The sequence below is a fragment of the Olea europaea genome, chromosome 1 (genome assembly GCF_002742605.1).
Source record: "Olea europaea var. sylvestris chromosome 1, O_europaea_v1, whole genome shotgun sequence".
In the NCBI taxonomy this organism is placed as follows: domain Eukaryota; kingdom Viridiplantae; phylum Streptophyta; class Magnoliopsida; order Lamiales; family Oleaceae; genus Olea; species Olea europaea.
In genome coordinates, this window is record NC_036237.1 from 7,476,495 (window position 1) to 7,496,404 (window position 19,910).

Here is a 19,910-nt window from a genome sequence, read left to right on the forward strand (position 1 = left end):
ATTAACGGGAGTGTCCCCATTTCAGAATTTAATAGATTTATTAATATTTATAAATTCTCATGGATTGTGTGAAATTTGATAGAATTTAATAGATTTCATAAGATTTGAATGGATTTCTATTTTGTAGATTTTAAAATATTTTCATGGATTTTAAAGATTCTGCGTAAAATTTATAAATATGCTTAACATAAGCCACAAATTTTTACTTCTTCTTTAACAACTCATTCTTACACATATGCACGTTAATAAATCACAGAAAATGATCAAATCCTTGTTCAATTGTTTGTTAAACATTGAATATTATAACATAGTTTCAATAAAAAATACACCAAATATTCAACAAAATGTGAGAGTGGGAGAGGACAAAAATATGTAGTGTTAAATAATCAAAGTCGTAATCAATATGAATTAGTTCAAAAGACCCCAACCTTGTGAGATACAAACACACAGATGTACACATACATGACCACAAGGCAATTAATTTCATACCCCCAGAATTCTCATTGACCATGTAGACACAAAAGAAAAACTTGTAGGATACCATCCTCACATGTCTTGGCTAGGATTTGCAGGTATATATAGAAAACACACAACTCTTCCCAAGAAAAAGGGATAGGGTACAGAACTTGAAAGACGAAGTTGTTCCAGTATGCATACTGAAAATCGTAAATTACCATGATAATTTTCAGCACATCTATAAAATAATAAACAATATATAGCTTCAATAAGAAAAAATAAGTTCAATAAAAAATCACACCCAATATTCAACAAAAAATAGTAATCTTTCATAAATTATCATCAACTGAAAAGTTATAATACACGATCTTTTCACAGTAGAGAAATATGAGATAGAAAGAAGAAGAAAATCTTGTTGAAGATGTGGGGGGGGGAGAGGGGGGAGAGAGAGGGGAGCAAATATGGAGAGAGGTGAGAAATGTTGTGAAATTTTTAAGTTTGGATTAAAATTGTTATTGATTCTTTGTACTTATATTTTTACCTTGAAATCTTTCAAAATCTATCTACTTAATGAAATCTTTTAAAATCAACTAGTTATTGAGGATATCTAAATTTCAAAACTACCTATTAAAATCTATGTTGAGGACATCTAAATTTATAAATATTTTTAAAAATCTAGATTGGGGACACCTATATTTTAATGAATTATATTTAAATCTGAATTGAAGATACTTCAATTTATATGGAGTCTTAAAATTCATCAAACTCTAAATTGAGGACACCCCCCTAAAATTGGAGATTACATAATGTCTATATAACACACTGTCATTTACCAATTTAGAGTACAGTCGATTTTTTCATTCAATCTTTTTCTAACACATCATTTTTTATATAACATTTTTATTAACAAATAGCAAAATCCTTCTTCATCTAAACCAGTGCACACGCTTTTTGTTCTGTAAAAGGCTTTCACGAAGCGCGCTTTCTGTATCACAGTGTGATTACTTTCCAGCATCAGTCGCGCAAATCAGCCAAGAGAAGAAAAACAGTCACCGTCCGGCGAAATAATCGGAGATATTCACCGGTACGGCTGATGAACCCGTGTTTAATGAAAGCCTAAAACTTCTCAGACTTCTCTTTAGTTGAAGCGTCAAATCGATGAATTAACCGACCGAAGAATTTGATTTCTTGATTACTAAGTGAGATCCATTCATATGGCTGCGAATTCGAATTCGAATTCGAGCTCCAATCCAAGTCTGAGTCCAAATGCAGACAATGCAAGGACAATGTTTCTTCCGGAGATCGGACCTGATGGGATCCCCCGAGAATCTCCTGTTATTGCTTACACGGAAAAGGTTTCTCATAATGTGTACATGGACACCACACCTTCAATGATTAATTAGTTTTTTAATACTTCTTGTTGCATTCGTTTGCAGGTAATAGAAGCAGAGCAGCTTCAACTGAGAAAGTGAGTTGCACCCCCCCCCCCCCCCCCCCCCTCAATCTTAACTTGTTTCTGCTTTTGAATAAACAAAAATGGTTACTTTTATCTTTTACTTTTACCAGTTAAATTTTGGTACAGTGTTTTCCTATTATCTTTTCTTATTAATTCAAAGTTCGTTGCCTTTATCTCAACTGTGAAGACGAAATGTATTTGATGCGTGCTCTTAACTTCGAAAACTCATATTCTGATATGCAGGATATGTTTGATTGGTTTGATTTTCTGTTCATTTTCAGAGTTCAGTTACTTCCCATGTAACTTTTTGAGTTCATTTGAAGTTAGGAGTCGAAAAACCTAATAGCCATAACTTGTTCTTTTTGGGCGCGGGTGGGGGGTGGGAAAGAAATTGTTTAGTATCTTTCGGGTTTAAAAAAAAAGGGTAGTGGGAGAGAGAATACATGAGACGAGGAGTGAAAAGATGGAAAGGGGAGGCGTGTTTGTGTTTGAGAGATGGAGACACCAAAGAGAAAAACAGGGTGCCCCTTTCACCTAACATATGAGCATATATGGATTATAGTGCGATTTTATTCTAATGGCACATTTAATTTGTTTTCTCATTGCATATTAAGTAAGGAAGTTTTTTTTTTCCTGATAATAACAATTACGGAGAGGAATTTAGGATGAACTTAATGAAGATTACTATCTTTGAAATTGCTCGCTCATGGTGAGAAATAATTACATACACAGTTTTGGGATGGAGGACTGCCTTCCACTACATTTGGAATTTTCTTTAAATGCAGGTAGAAATTTTAAGTTTTTTGAATATATAGAAACCACATGTATATTTGCCCCTTCAACACACTCCCTCCCCCCACCTCACACACAATGTTTAAAATATTTTGGCTCTGCTACTGCTCAAAATGAGCTTGCAAGGAGCAGATACAATATTAAAAATTGCCATTTCAAGAACAGCCATCAATCAGGAATCAGTATGCTAGTTGAGTGCTGCTAGACTATATAATTTTCATTTGTGGAGGTTCTAAATATTTCTTAAATCAGTAATTTAATGTATAAGAAGGGAAAAACTTGTATACTTGAAAGATACAAGACATTGACTTCCAGTTCCATAATTGAGTTTAAAATCCAATCTGTAATCTAAACAATTCAGATGCATGAAACATCCTAATATTATTAATGGTTTTATAGACGAAGAAAGTCGCTGTCTTTTCATCTCATGTAACCTTCATGGAAAGTGGAAGCCATCACTTTTATTTCCATTAGGAGATATGGCAGCGGTTTCCTTCTCTAGCTTCGTTCTGTACCATGATATTATCTGCACTCACCCAATCCTCATACATTAAAGAAAGGGCGCAGTTGGATAACCTTCTTCAACTCCCAGTAGTGAATAGGTCTCGGAAATTGCTCATTATGTTAGATCTACCCACACGGGTAGTCCATGATAGCATTAAGCCCCTGTCTGGTTTATATAAAACTCTGATTTTTCGTAGATTTTGATAAAACTTGATAGAATGTGTGGTTGAAAAGTCGTGAGTCCCATGAAATATGTGATTTAAATTAATTGTTAACTAATCAAATTTTTAGCTACATCAGACATGATATTTTTTTGGGCAGTTCTAATAATATCAAGTCATATTCCTATTTTTACATTTTTATTTCCTGGATTTTAGCCCCGATTAGGAGTCTAAGTATGGCAGATTTATCTGAAGGGATGCTATAGAACTGGGAAAACTATTTTCTCAAGACAATTCTCCACACACACTATTAATCTAGCTTGGTGAAACCAACAGGTTTGGAAATCTGGGTTTATGCCCTTGCACTAAGATTAAATCCCCTATGTTTTTATACTTTCTTTTTCCGTAATTTTAGCCAGATGCTACTTCGTCCCAATCCTCCCCATTATCTAAAGCCAGAAAATTGAATATCAAGAGCTATTTTACTTGAAAAGGAGGTGGAAGAACGTGAAAAATATGATACTTCTGGGTCCTCAGGGATAAGGGATGGCTCTGATTCTGTAATATCAAAAGATCTGTCATGGTTGCAATCAGATTTCTGTTCTAGGTTCCTTTTGGTTGCCTTTTACATATTACGAAGTATTATGACTGTTGACTGCTTCAGAATTTTTGCTATATGATCGTTGGATCTTTTGAAATTGTTACTTAGTCGTCTTTAGATGTTAATTTCTCTTTTTTGGTGATATTCACGAAATTTCTGGTACATCTGCTTAGATACATCGAACAAAATTATTCCAAAATTCGTGATGTTGAACGAGAATTAGGAAATCTTACAATGGAGATGAAGCTTACTTCTGGACCTAAGAAAGCTGGTATGTGATTTTGTATTCCTGCTTCCTCTAACAATATTCATCTTCATTGAGTTTAACTGAGAGATCATTTCCTCTTGCATTCAATGTCAGCTCTTGAACACATGCGAAAGACAATAGAATTGTCAACTCAGAGAATTCGTGCTGCTAAGCTAAATGAAGAGCAAGCACGAAAGGTTTGTCTGTTTTAGATAAATAGCTAATCTTGTATCATTCTCAAATATATACAGCACTTGAGTATGATCATGATTCATGGAAGATATTTTTCCAGAGTCATAGCATTCTCCTTTTCATTTCAGAAATTAGCTGAACATCATTTCAAGATACTTCCATGCATGAATAAAAATATTATATAGTCGTTAGTGAATATATAGATGGCGGGCTGAACTTGGGTTGTTGGAAGGGTGTTTGTACAGTCCACCTGCATAAGTATATTGCATAAAGTATGCAGAGTATAAAAGCATGCTATTTCAATGAACCCTGTGTTAAGGATCCTTGTCTGATGTTTATTCAGTTTTACGTTACTTCTTTACCAAAATACAAGGAGAAACAAAAAGCTAGAACGAGAAATCGGGATATTATAAGAACGGCGCTTTGCCTCACTTGCCAATGAACTGTTTTACTCTCTTCGTTATAGGTGTTAGCTTGTCACTTACCACTTACCACTTGCAAATTGACTATTTCAGTTCTTCATAATATAATTTTTATTCAATTTAGTCGCCTAAACAATTATAAAATGTGAATTTCAAAAATTTGAGCTGACAGATGTTCACTTTTGTTCTTTTTCCTTTTTTATAAATAATCAATATAAAAAGTTCAATGCATGTAGTTGTCTCACATCTCTCGCTCTCAATTAAGCTAAATAAATCTGCAACAAGTTTATCTGATTATTGTATATGAAACTTGTGGAGATTTTATGTTTGCATTTTTACCATGTACATCTTTGTTACCTAATTGTATATCATGAAGTGTCTAAGTTACATTAATTTTTCATATCTGTTATTCAAGTATAAACATGTGTTTATATGAAATAAATTGTTCAGTTTATTGTCGATCAGAGATATGAAGTTGTTAATTGGATGGTAAAGTCATGTACTATAGTACTAGATATAAAAAGAGAAGTTCATAAGATGTTCTTGTATTTTTTCTTTTAATTGTATCTTCGGTGGTGTGCTTCACCATGTACTCTTAGAATTACGGTGACAATGTAGTTTAATGGTACTAAAGAAAATGTATCCTTTAATTCCTTAAATATAAAGATATTAGAAAAGTTTTTAACGACAACTAATATGCTCTATTCATCAAGGACTAGAAACTTCGGCACTCATATTTCATTCGGGGAGTTTCTTAAAGGCATTTCTCAATGTGATTTGGTACATTTATTAACTTAAATCAAGAATGTTGGATAATCAGAAAGAACTTTTCAGTTTTCTGTTACTTTGATTTCAGGATGGGAATTAAGCTTCTCAATGTGCACGTCATCTCTTCCTATTCATGAGAGAGGTTCTTAGCGCCCCGGTTTCTCAATCTAGTCAATTATCATTTATTGTATTTACCTTTGTTTCCCTGATGAATATTGTGCTGGAAACTAGGCCTGGGAAGCAACATCAAAAGTTGTAAAGGATGAAGAAGCAATTAAACAGAAGCTTTGCAATGACTTGAATAATCTGGTAGATTCTCGTTCTACTAAATCCTCAAGTATTTGAGCTTAGCTTATATTTACTAGAAGCAATTTTCCTTTACAGGTTCAGGAAAGTAGCAACGCTCAGTACGCTAGACTGGAAGAATTGAAACGGCGTCTGGAGGCTTTAAACCCAAGCAGATCATCCACTCATGTACCCACTGTAAGATTTAATTTCTTTATGTTTTCATCTAGGAGACTCTTTTGGGATTTCTGTAGATATAAATCATATTTCCATTTCCAGTTTGATGTCCTTTCGTGGGCTTATATCTTAGCAATCTGGATGTTTATGAAAAAAAAGCTAATGAGGTAGATCCTAACTGGTCACGTGCTGTCTCCGTTTGGACGTGTTGTTCTGCACAACGTTTGGGGAAATACTAAACAAAATGTGTGCATATTAAACAAGCTTTTCTTTGTCGACTGTTTGCCTGTCTGGTGCATGGCATGTGAAATTACACACCACCACACACCATATAGTCTTTTAAATCTAAGACTATCTCTGAAATTTAAAACCTTTTATGCAATTCAGGCGTAGATGCAAACATAGTTATTTGTCTCAAGTGCGATACAATCGCTAGAACATAGGCTTCCTCTTCTTCAGTTGACTGCTGTATTTCAGAATGATATTTGAGCAGGAATTAATATCATTTGATGTTGACATAGTGACCCATGGGATGGAAAAGAGAGAAAAATAAATAAAATGAAGTGATGCAGTTTATGCTTGGAAGTCATTCCAATTCTTCATAAGAAATTGGTGCAAGGTTTGGCCTAAATTGGACTAATGGGGAGAAAACCAATCATTACTGTGGTATGATGATTATAGTATATCACATTTAACCCATAATTGAACTTTCTCAGATAAAGTTGGAGAGACTGCTGTATTTCCGCCCTTTTACTCCATAACCATAATTTCAAATATGATTATATGTTTTGATCAGTCAATTTCTTGAGCCTTCATTTCCTTTAATGGATTCCTGTAAGGACTCGGATCCAGAATTCACTGATCACTTGTAGATGTGAAGATTCTAGATCTATTAAGTATCCCACTTTTTAGCATAAAGGAGATAATGTGTGTGTGATGTGTGAGAACAAAGGAGAATAAAAATTCTGAACTGAAGGAAAAAACTCATCTAATTTCAATATCTTAAATTACGAGTGGTCAAAGTTTTTATTAATTAAAGATTGCTCAAGTGATTTATTCAGTACTTCCTTTTCTGCTAAGTTTGATTTTACTGAGTCGCCTTTGCATGCATTTAGTTTTTCCACATCCCTCATTTCTTCATCACGGTGGATACATTTCAAATCATTTTCTTTCTTCTGATGACAAATGAAGAAGAAGACAATTTCCTATTATTTCAAAGAGAAAAATGTGCACTGGGGCATGGAAGTATACATATAGATGTAATATTTTCTCTTAATTCTTGTAATCTTGTTGAGGTGTTAAACATTTTTCCCCCAGCCTCCTTCATGTCACTCCACTTTGTGTTATAATGTTTTAGGCACTAGCATTTGTCAGGAAACAGTAGTGTTCAATTGCCCCTCGCCACCACCAATTGGGTGCTTCATTTTACAAGTTTTTGTAGCATGTAGCTATTTAATATGTTGCTGGCATATTGTGGCAGAATAACCCCATTTATGTAGTAGCAAATAATTAGATAGCGAAACGTAGCGAACACTTTCATGACCATCATGTCCCCTAAGAAATTCTGTGACTCTAGCTTGAATCCTGTGTTTAGGATGGAAATCCAGGGGGATTGGCACAGCATAGTGTAACTCAGGATGCTTCAACAGTAAGTACACCAGAACCAGCAACTGGATCAGCTGGTAATACATCAAGTCGAGGGAATGTTCCCCAAACAAATGATCAGAACCAACAGCCTTCTATTGATGGTGACGGAAGAGGGAAGAAGAAAATTATGAACCCCGGGAGAGGAAGGGGAATGGGAGCAATACCCAAGGGCAGGGGTTCAGCACCACCTGGTTGGACTGGGGCTGGCTTTGATGTCGACGGTAGAAGTTGAGAGCGGTAATCTCAGAATCTCTTCTTCATGGTGAAATTCTGTCTCTTCAATCATTATTGTTCCTTCTTCCAGTTTTTACTGATTCTATTTGGCTAGTCATTGTTAAAGTTTAGCAACAATTTTTTATTTTTATATTTTTATTTTATTTTTGGGGACTAAAAATGTTTCCGCGCACGTGTATATTTACTTCCCAGTTTCTTTATGTTTTCCTTTCCCCAGAATCAAATTCTGTTGCTATTGGATGCTCGTGGGCATTAAGCATGTTAACCAAATCAATATGATCTTCTCTCACATCATAGAGTAGGATGATTAAAATCTTTGAATTTCCATATTGATTTACCCTCTCATATTTTAATATATCAAGTAAAAGTTAATTTTCAACTCACGAATTTGACTGTACGTTAACCTTTGTAATGGGGTTGTATTCTAAAAAATTTGTCTAGCGGTAAAAAATGTGGTCAAATCTATGTTAATCACCCTGCCGAAGGCATGCCTATGTAAAAAAGGAAGGTGTATTTTTGAGTTAATTTAATCAGTGGTCACTACGTTTACTATAGATTATTATTTGCTCATTGAAATTAAAAAAAAAAAAAAATTTATTTATTGGTCATTGAACTTTACTATAGGTTACTATTTGATCATCGAAATTTAAAATGTTATTCGTTGTTTAGCTAAGTGAGCCATCCATCATCTATGTCATTTTTGTCAATTCACGTGAACAAAAATTAACGTGATTTTTCGATAGTGGTTGAATTTGGTGGTGGTTGTGTGATTTTTCGGCATGTTTTGTTGCATTTTTTGAGGTGGTAGTGGCAGGTTTGTGGATTCTTTGGTGGTGGTGGTGGTTAGGTGTGATGTAAATGGAGATAAAGGAAATGATGGTGGTGTGTTGTAGGTGGTACGTTGTGTGGTGGTGGTGTTATGGCACCGCGGTGCTCATGATGGTGGTTGCAGGAGGCGGTGATGCTCATGTTGGTGAGGTGATGGTGGTTTGGGAGGCGATGGTGCTCAACTATTGTTGTGTTGTTGTTGATGATGGTGGTGATGGTTGTTGCGGTGACGATGACGATAACAGGTGGGGTGTCTGTGACCAACAATTAAGCATCTGTGATCAATTATTTAGGCATCCGTGACAATTATTTGGCCGATTTGTGACTAAATATTAGGTGTATGTGATTAAAAAATAATTTATGACCAATAAAGTGTGGCTTATGTGACCCATAGATAAAATGTGACCTATAATTTGAATGATCTATGACCTCGAAATAATATATAACTTACAATTGTGACCATGAAATAAACTTTGACCAATTAATTTGACGATATGTGATTAGCAAATAAATCTGTGACATATAATTACGAATTTGTAATAATTAATCATGTAACTGTGATTTTATTATCTTTATTTAATTAATATTTTTAATCAATTAAATACATTCCTGATTTTTCAATTTTCAAACTATTTACTTGATTTTTGAATTTGGGTAAATATAATACCTAAAATGTGATTTTTCCTATAACATTATATTAAACCAAAAATTTCAACGTTAAAAGAACTTCATGGGTTAATTGAAAAATGTGAGAACCGGTCCAAAATCTAGTAAGATTATTATATAAGAGAAAAACAACAATTTAGTACTCACTAAAAAAAATATAAAACTCAACATGTTTGCTCATATTGCCTTTTGATTTACTCGAAAATCAGTAAATTTGATACTTTCACCATTGAATATTTATTTTTTCTTGAATTAATGGTCAGATGATTTTTGAAATATTGAAAATTTCGTCATGAGAGTTATAAGCTCCTCTTCACCTTGTGAATTCAATATTACTTTAGTTCTTTTATTTGTTATGGCTCATTTGATCTTTCAATTGAGACCTCTAAAAGTTACATATTTTGCTTACCTTCTTAAATAAAGAATCAAAAAGCAAGAACGAAGCTAACTTTTTTATTTGTTTTCTAGAACTAAGCTAAGCTAAACATGATCATATAAAAATAATTAAGGTACGCCTGTTCTCTAATTTTTTGAATTGAAAAAAAATAAAAATAAAAATAAAAAGGAAGAAGAAGAAGAAGAAGTGGTGTTGAACGTTTAAAAGGGTATTTTGCATATGGACAATTATAAGGATATTATTCCTAGTTTAGGAAAAGGTGAGCCTCGGAAAGATAGAAGCTTTGGACCACTTTGCATCTTCATGTTTTTCCTTCACTCTTCTCCATGGGGAAGGTGGGACGAGCGGGCTATAAACGAGCTTAGCTAGCTCAGCTCGCGTTCGAGGTTAACTCCGGGCACAAGTGGAACAACAAAAAACGATTTGCATGAGTTGACTCGTGATCGCCGAGCGATCACGTTGGTTTGTGGCTAGACAAGCCGCTAACTTCCCTAGCTTTGCAATCTACATGGTTGCTTACATTTGATGGCACCCTAGTCCCTACATCAACGCACAATTTAAATTTTAAAAATTCGGAATTTTTTGATTTCAAAGTCTATGAATAAGGATCGATAGTAAACCAATTTCATGAAAAATAAGAAACTTGAGAATGGGAAGTATAATGTAATTACTATGGAAAGGACTTCACCTTAAACCAAGAAAATTGGCACTATCCAATACAACAGGTATTACAAAAAATGTCTTGTTCATATTGGATTGTCGAGAGTAGACATGCTTAACTTCAATTTGATTTAGGCAAATAGGTACCTTTCGGAGTAGTTCTTGTAAACTGAGTTTATGACCCATAAACAATGCGAGAAGGCATGGTAATTTTCCTTAGTTGTTTTCAAGTTGTCGCTATCCACAGTAAAAAGCATAAAATTGAATAAATTCATACGACGTCTCAACCAAGGTACAAACCTACCAGTAGAAGTATGCTTCATAACTATGCTGCAAATTTATACAGAATTAGTAGTGGCATTCTGTTGTCTATATTCAAAAATTATAGAAGAAAGTACAGAAAGAGAAAAAAGGAGGGGGCTTGGTCTACAATTGGAATTCAAGTTAAAACCCGTACATAAATGAGATCAAAATTCACTGGCCGGCAGGGAATTCTGCTCATTCCAATAAAGACCAGTTTATTTATTTATTTGTTTATTATTATTTTTTATTTTTTATTTATTTATTTATTTTGGGTGATATCTAACCGACAAAGCCTCTTTGATTTCTGATTTTGATCCTATAACGTAAAAATCTCTGATGCAGGCTGGAGAGAAAGCCTGTGTTCACATTTAAGGCTAATAATGAAGCTTTTCGGGTTAAAAATTGATTGTTTTCATGGTGAATATTGTTACTGCATATATAATTACTTCATTGTCTCCTACCAGGTTTTGATCAGGAGGAGGAATTAATTCACTTGGCAGTCGGCAGCATTATTTCCAGTATTATTTGGATTTTCTCCCATCACTCTTAACCTAAAAATAAAGAGAACCCTAAAACCAGTTCACAAACACAAATCATTTGAAAGCACCAATTTTTGGCCCAAATTACATTTTGCCATTGCAATTAGAATCTGAAACTCGAACATATATTACTATGAATATAAAATACATTTACTCACTCTGCAGCAAATTTATTCATCATGATATGTTATTTGTACATTCAAAGTGTACACTATTGTTGACATTGTGTGTATCATTGATTGTTTCAAGTGTTTTTGAAATTAATGACAAAAATGTTTGCCTCCTCACACACTATCAAAAAAACTCTCAAAGTGATTAATTGTAGCAAAACTGTTATTCATCATATGCCGAGTAATTCTCTAAAAGTAAAAATAATATTGATTTCAACATATTTCCTGGAAATGATCAACTGAAGTCTGAATTTATTGAAAACTTGATAAATTAAGATTGCCAACAGCCATTCTGGATTTTTAGGTAGACCAATAAATAGATAGTCACCACTTCAAAGCTCACTGTATTTTGGCTGCAAATAGCAATTTCTTTCTGTTTTCCCGGTGTCTGATTTAGCTTTAATCCACACTGCAGGCATCATAAATAGAATAATTTCTATTAAAAATGAACAAAACACATGAAATTTAATGTAAAAGAAAGCAGATGCTTTTTGCAAGAAGTTTTAAATTGGATACTCAACTTTGGATTAACTACAAATGAACAGAAGACCAATATCAAGACATCACAAAGTTATAACGTAATGGGACTTTTTAGCTCGAAAAAAATTGCGTACACACCAATTGGGTCCTGACGTAACAGTAGGTACCAGAGGAGTAGAGGCTCCCCCCTCACCTTCTTTCCTTTCTGGTGGAAATGCAACAGAAAAAGGCAGAGCTTCAATCGAAATAGTGATTCTTTGGCCAGGTTTGCTATTCATGTCAGTGGGGAGTGAGCTCGGGTGAAAGCTTTGCACCTTGGGTGCTTGGTATGAACCCCTATCAGTCTATTGAAAAAGAAAGTAAAATGATTTCATATGGGGGAGATAACGCTCCAAACCTATAAAATACAGAATATAATTCTCAGATTATAGAACTTTTAGCTACTTGATATTTTGAGAATTTTAATAGCAAGCATCACCAGACAAATAATAAACAAATTTTTAACTTTATTTTCTTCCATAACATTCAATACTAGTGCACATGAGACATTTTCAAACAAGCCAACAAAGTTTTCATAGGCAGGAAATATATACCATAAACCCTAATAAACTGTTATTGCAATGACCAGAAATCATTTTAGAAAATTTTGAAACCAACGTAAAAAACAGTGTTTTAAAATCAAAATCCAAGTTAAGAATAAAGTTTAAAGCTGCCAAAGGTCCAACTGTATAATTTTCTCAGTATTTGCATGAACTGCGAGATTAAATTTGGAATTGAAAGACTTACCTTTTCACGCAATCTTTTTTTCTTCAGAAAGAAACTTCTCCTGAATGTTTAAGAAAAAAAAAAATGTTACATTATACATGTATATACACACAATAGAGCATCTCCAAGATACTCTATTTATAAAGAACATCTTTAAATTTAGAAAATAATTTTTTTTTTGCATTTCAGTATTGATCTCTATTTTTGCTTTTCTTTTTTCAAAAAATATTTATTCTCCTCATCTTTTATTTAACACTAGTCACTTGCCCATGCAATGCATAGGGTGGGATTTTTGAAGGTAAGGTTAGTGTGTTAAATGTGTCGGATTGTCGTGAATTGCATTTTCGGCTCAATATTTACTCAAACTGATTGTGAAACATCCAAATCTGAATAAATGAATTTGAAATAAGAAAGCAAATTGATGTGAAGAAGCTCAACTGGATGAAAGTAGTAAAATGAAAAATCAGAGACACATGGATAAAGCTAAATTCGAAGATTGACATGTTCCCTAGGTTATTTATGTCCTATGAGGCTTCACAAGCACTGTTATTTCAAAGACTTTTTCTATTTGCGTAGAAAATAGAAACCCATGGTTTGAAAAATTTCTCAGCATGTTCTCCTGTGTAATTTTTTTTTTAGAAATCAATATGGAAGTCAATGGAAGCACTTTCGTACTTCCCATTGGCCTTATTAGCTTCTACATCTACAAACACATCAAAACGTTTATGATGCCTTGAAATAGCGAAGCTAGCATTTCCCCCCAAAAGAACCTGTAACATGAGTAAAAGAAAAGTCAGCCCAAACATCTCTATTATAGACAAGGGGGGAAAGGAACGAAAAAAAAAATCCCGTTTGGAAGTAGTTCCACTATGATGCATATTATTGTGCCCGAATGAAAACAAATTTCATTTTTTATATATCAGTTAATGAAAGACATCTAAGTATAGATCACTACATCCAGGGATTACATCAATCTATTTCATTTTGGCTGGGAATTTCTATGCAAGTGCAAAAAGCATAATGCCATTTCTTAACGAAGCAAAGAAGATTAAGCAATTGAACTTTGAATTGAAAGACCTACAAGATCGTGCAATATCATTCACTTAAAAGGTGATAAATGGAGAGAGTGAAAATTGTATGCTAGTATAGTAAAGAAGTGGTCATTTTTCATAGGAAATTCATTGCATTCAAAAACATAATATTGTTGGATTAATTTAGTGGACTAACATAATATAATAGCAATTATCATTTTTGGGCCATTTATGGGATGGACAACATTACAACACTTGCTATGCTTTGGGCCCTTAGGTACCCATTGGGATTGTCAACCACCGAAATGGTTTTTCAGATTTTTATATATATACACATAAACTCTCTTTGGTGTGTGAACAATGTGAATAAGATTGAAGACTTGGATTCAAAAGAACCCTAGCCTCCTTGTCTCGTTTTTTCTATTAGATCTGCTGGTTCTTTATTGATCTCCCATAGCTTCTAATCAAGTTTTGTCAACCATTGGAGGTATGTTTTCTTTTATTATTGTTCATCACATGTTATGACTATGAGAATAAATTATCAGATCTATTGATTATTAACAATTGGTATCAGAGCTTCCAACTCATTTCATGGCTGTGTTGTTGCATTTTTGATTTATCACTACAAAATACCCATATGTCGAATTTTATTCCTAAAGACCTTCAGAGAAATAAGTCTCAATTTCTGAAAATCTGTAAAGGATTAAAAAGAATTTCCATGTGCAAAATTGTGATTTATTGGAGGAAAGACATAAAAAGATGTAAAGGACATCACGAGTTCTGACTTGTCACTGCTATCTTCATAAAAACAATGTAAGTTGAAATAGGACAAGAGATAACACGTGATAAATCAAAAGGCCCACATAGAATATGAAAGAAAATAAATTACCAATGAGGTTGGCTAGGTGCACAGTGAGTTTAGGCTTGAGGATTGGAATGACAGATTCTAACTCCAATCGGATCACCTCTTTCTTATTATGAAATTTTGGCTTAAAAAAAAAAAGAAAAAAAGAAAAAGAAAACTTTAATGAAATAAATAAGAGATATCCTTGACTCCAATTAATGGTTGGTTGTATCTTACATCGCAAAATTGTTTTTTTTTTTTTTTCTTTATGTGTTTATGATTCTTTTTGTGATATTACTCCACATTTGTCAATTGGAGAAAAGTAATGGATAATCTTTTTTTAAGATGAATATATATTTTATTCATGTTGATTATATCATTTTTTTGTTACATATCCTCTCGCGGGACTAGTCATGATAAATTGTTAGGATTGTTGTGTTCTTTATACTTCCGATTAATGACATTATACTAAGATCCATATGGGTAATGAAATTATCCTATCGATGACTTTATTGTTTGGTAGGATCGATAGGATGCTTAGATTGGTGAAGAGAATGCATGAAATATCATGAACCGGCACAATTTTTTTACTATCCTATCGATAGTTGATTGAGGCATTTGGTTGTGATACTAAATGTATTGCTCTTACCTATGAATGAGTCAATGAACTCTAGCATTTGATGATCACTTTTGTGGATCATTTAAGAAAGTTGAAGAAAGAGTGAATACCATGATAATATCTTTCAGATGCATATTAATGTCGCTCTAGTGTTTTTCTTCAACTTTGGGCAATCCTCAATTTTTTGTAATTCTGAAGCTAAATGAGACTAATCACAAACAATGGGTTAAATCTCTTATGATAAATCTTACCATCATGAAGATGGACTTAGCCTTGAGAGAGAATTCTCCTCCTAAGCCCACTGCTGAAACTTCTACTGATGAAAAAGAAGCTTTATGATAACTGGGAATATTTAAATCGGTGTTGTTTAATGATCATGAGGTATCACATGGAGGACTCTATACGTGATAGCATTGCAAAGACTGAGACTGCTAAGGCTTTTCTAGAAGCTATCAACAAGAAGTACAAAAAGTTCTCCAAGAATAAGAAGAATGAGCTTCTAAGTGCTCTACATTCCACTATTTATGATGGGGTCAGTGGAATTAGAGAGCACATTGACAAGATTGTGGCTTGTTATCACAAGATCAAGGCAATTGATATGGGGACTCTTTCCTCACAGTTTGACTCCATTAGGTCCAGTTACAATGCTCAGAAAGAACAACTGACCATAGAGGAGATGACTACCATTTTTGTTAAGGAAGAGGATGACATGAAAAAGGGAAGGGCAAGAATTGTGGCTATGGTAACGAACCAAAACAACAATGCTCAAAAAAGAAAACCTGTACAAAAGAATATCAATGACAACAGGCTCAAGAAACAGAACACGAGCAACAAAGGGAATGGATAAGGAGTGCCCTTAGCTTTCAATGTTCCCAAGAATGAAAGCTTTAAGGAAAAATGCAATTATTGTCAGAAGTTTGGGCACAAGAAGGTGGACTGCCTGAAGCTCAAGGCTAAAATGGAAAAGAAAGGTAATCTTTTAGTGAATGTTTGCCTGGAGTCAATTATTGTTGATGTGCCTTCTAATACTTGGTGGTTAGACACTGGTGCTACAATTCATGTTACCAATTTCTTGTAGGAGATGACGAGCAGAAGGGAACCAACTAGTATAGAGCACCATGTATATATGGGAGACGGTACAAGAACTAAAGTTAAATTTTTTGGGACAGTCAAATTACTGCTTACCACTGGACATTTTTTGGAGTTGTATGAAGTTGTATACATACATTCGATTAGGAGGAATTTAATATCTGTGTCTATTTTAGATAGAACTGGTTACAGTATTTTTTTTTGGGACTAAAAAAGTTATATTGTACTGTGACTCTGTTTTGATTGGAAATGGAACTTTATGTGTTAATCTTTATAAATTTGATTTGGTGGATGTGCCTCTTATTACTTCTTCTTCTCCTCTTAATACTGTTGCTACAACAAAAAGGTCAAGATTGGATAAAAAATCTTCCATTCTATGGCACAAGCAATTAGGCCATATTTCTAGACAACGAATGGAAAGATTGATAAAGAATGGGATTCTGCAGGATCTTAACTTCTCAGATTTTGACACTTATGTTGACTACATAAAAGGAAAATTGATTGCCAAGGTCACAAACAACAAAGTTAACAGGTGCACAAAATTACTTGGGTTAATCCATACCGACATTTGTGGGCCTTTCACTCCTCCAACTATGGGTGGTTACAAATACTTCATCACTTTTATTGATGATTTTTCTCGTTATGGTTTTGTTGAGCTCATTCGTGAGAAGTTTGATTCTTTGGAGGCCTTTAAATCCTTCAAAGCAAAGGTATAGCTTCAACAAGGAAAAATGATCAAAATGGTTCGTTCTGATAGAGGTGAGTATTATGGGAGATATGATGAAACGGGATGGAACCCCGGACCTTTTGCAAGGTACCTACAGAAATGTAGCATTGATGTTCAATATACAATGCTTGGTATACCTTAGCAAAATGGAGTTGCGAAAAGAAGGAATTGCACACTTCTTGACATGGTGCGATGTATGTTGGCTAACTCCTCCTTGCCCGAGTTCCTATGCGGCGATACTTTGAGAACTGCAGCTTATATTTTGAATCAGGTGCCTAGTAAGTCTATTCCTAAGACTCCTTATGAGTTGTGGTCACAAAAAAAATCCACTTTGCGTCATTTTCATATTTGGGGTTGTAAAGCAGAAGTAAGACCCTACAATCCGCAATCCAAGAAACTTAACCTTAAAACCGTCAGCGACTACTTTATTGGTTATTGTGTGGAGTCAAGGGGATCTAGGTTCTACTGTCAATCGCATACTACTAAAGTTATTGAATCAAATCGAGCAATCTATTTCGAGGATGACACTGGTACAAGCCAAGGGCTTAGAGAAATTGTGTTCAAACAATACCCAGTTATTGTCCTTGTGCCTGTTGCTTCCGCTCCAACAATTGGCCCTATGGTTAATCAGCATCCAGTAGTCATTCAGAATGAACCTGTTAAGCAAGTAGCACAAGAAGCCCTAGATATAGCCATAGAAGATGCACATTCAAGGAGATTCGAAAGAGTTCGCAGACCTGCAATCTTTGATGACTACATTTTCTACTTGCAAGAGCATGAGTATGATATTGGTGACACCTCAAATCCAAATACCTACAAGAAAGCCATCTCTAGTCCTCAATCCAATTTTTGGATGAATGCTATGAATGATGAGATGAACTCTATGTCACAAAATAAAGTATGGAGCTTGGTAGAATTACCAAAAGTTTGTAAACCTAGGATGCAAATGGGTACTCAAAACCAAACGTGATACCAAAGGTCAAGTGGAAAGATATAAAGCAAGGCTAATAGCTAAGGGCTATAGCCAATGAGAAGGTATTGATTACAAGGAAACCTTCTCACCTATTTCGATTAAAGATTCTTTACAAATTATTATGGCAATTGTGGCACATTTTGACTTGGAACTTCATCAAATGGACGTAAAAACATCTTTCTTGAATGAAGATTTAAGTGAAGATGTCTACATGACTCAAACTATTGGTTTTGAGGTAGTTGGAAAAGAAAACATGGTTTGTAAGCTCCAGAAGTCAATTTTTGGGTTGAAACAAGCTTCAAGGCAATGATATCTCAAGTTTGATTAAATTATCACCGCTAACGGTTTCAAGGAAAACATTGTTGATCAATGTATATACATGAAGGTCAGTGGGAGCAAGTACATATTTCTAGTCTTGTATGTTGACGATATCTTGCTCCCTGCTACTGACACTGACTTATTGTTTGAGACAAAACAATTATTATTTGGCCATTTTGACATGAAAGACCTTAGTGTAGCATCATATGTCTTGGGCATACAGATTCTTCGTGATAGGGCTAATGGTGTTTTCAAATTATCTCAATGTACTTACATTGATCGTATCTTGAAGAGGTTCAATATGCAGTCTTGTTCTTTTGTGAAGACTCCAATTGTGAAGGGTGATAAGTTCTCAAAGGCACAATGTCCTCAAAATGATGTTGAGAAAGATCGGATGAAAACAGTCCCTTATGCTTTTGTTGTTGGCAACCTAATATATGCTCAAGTATGTGCATATCATGATATTGCCTTTGTGGTTAGTGTGCTTGGTAGATACTTGAACGATCCTAGTTAAAGCCACTAGAAAGCGGCTAAGAAAGTTTTGAGGTACCTTCAAGGTGCCAAGGATCTCGTGTTGACATATCGGCGTACCGACTCTCTTGAAGTAGTTGGTTTCAGTGATTCCGATTATGCAAGTTGTGTGGATGATAAGAAATCCACTTCTGGGTACATCTTTATGATGGAAGGAGGAGCTGCTTTGTGGAAAAGTGTTAAACAGACACTTACAGCTTCTTCGACTATGAAGGCAGAGTATGTGGCGTGTTATGAGACTACTTGTCATGTAATGTGGCTACGGAACTTCGTTTCAGCATTACGAGTTATGGACTCTATTTCAAGACCGCTGAAATTATATTGTGACAATTCCGCAGCCGTATCTTTCTCTCGAAACACTAGGAGCACTTCTCGCTCCAAACTTATTGATATCAAGTTTTACTTTGTTAAAGAGAAAGTTACAGAGTCCTTCATTATTATTGAGCATACGCCTATGAGCAGCATGTTGGTGGACCCACTAACTAAAGGCTTAGCTATTTGTGTGTTTTAAGAACATGTCTCCCGTATGGGATTGTTGGGAGCCTAATTTCTTTGTTTTAGTGGGAGTTTGCTGTTGTTTGTATATTTTACGAGGACTGCTTTAATTTTTGGTGTAATTTATGCATATATTAGTATGTCACTATTTCATGATTCCATGTATCTTTGTGATTTGATAAGTGACAAAATAATGATATTAATGTTATTGTCACGCTTCTGGATTAGTAGCACCTAATTATATATATCATATGCATCCTATCGATGTGTTGGTTATGTGTGATTAGTTTGGCTATGTATGTTGCTATGAAAGCATTTGTGTTAAAATTATGTAGTCCAAGTGGGAGAATGTTGGATTAATTCTGTGGATTAACATAATACAATAACAATTATCATTTTTTGGCCATTTATGGGATGAACAACATTACACCACTTGCCATGCTTTGGGCTCTTGGGTCCATTCTTCTTTCTTGGCCAAGCCTACCCATTGGGCTTGTCGGCCATATACATATACATATATATATATATATATA

The 19,910-nt window shown here is 34.4% G+C and overlaps 1 protein-coding gene and 1 pseudogene across 1 annotated transcript; one reads left to right on the forward strand and one right to left on the reverse strand.

Annotated features, from left to right (window-relative positions):
* The first annotated feature begins 1,383 nt into the window (after positions 1-1,383).
* On the forward strand, positions 1,384-8,166 carry LOC111392971. Its single transcript, XM_023018384.1, has 7 exons — positions 1,384-1,811; positions 1,893-1,924; positions 4,144-4,241; positions 4,332-4,414; positions 5,831-5,908; positions 5,984-6,082; positions 7,656-8,166. Exons 1-7 carry the CDS (start codon positions 1,671-1,673, stop codon positions 7,938-7,940), a joined length of 816 nt encoding a protein of 271 aa, XP_022874152.1. The 5' UTR covers positions 1,384-1,670; the 3' UTR covers positions 7,941-8,166.
* A 3,318-nt stretch (positions 8,167-11,484) lies between these two features.
* The window catches only part of LOC111392985, a 27,347-nt pseudogene continuing 18,921 nt past the window's right edge, over positions 11,485-19,910 (reverse strand).

Coding starts and splice junctions, on each gene's coding strand:
- LOC111392971 (XM_023018384.1), top strand. CDS start 1,671: ATGGCTGCGAATTCGAATTCGAATTCGAGCTCCAATCCAAGTCTGAGT. Junction 1,925..4,143: donor GAGCAGCTTCAACTGAGAAA/GTGAGTTGCACC, acceptor ACATCTGCTTAG/ATACATCGAACAAAATTATT. Junction 5,909..5,983: donor GCAATGACTTGAATAATCTG/GTAGATTCTCGT, acceptor TTTCCTTTACAG/GTTCAGGAAAGTAGCAACGC.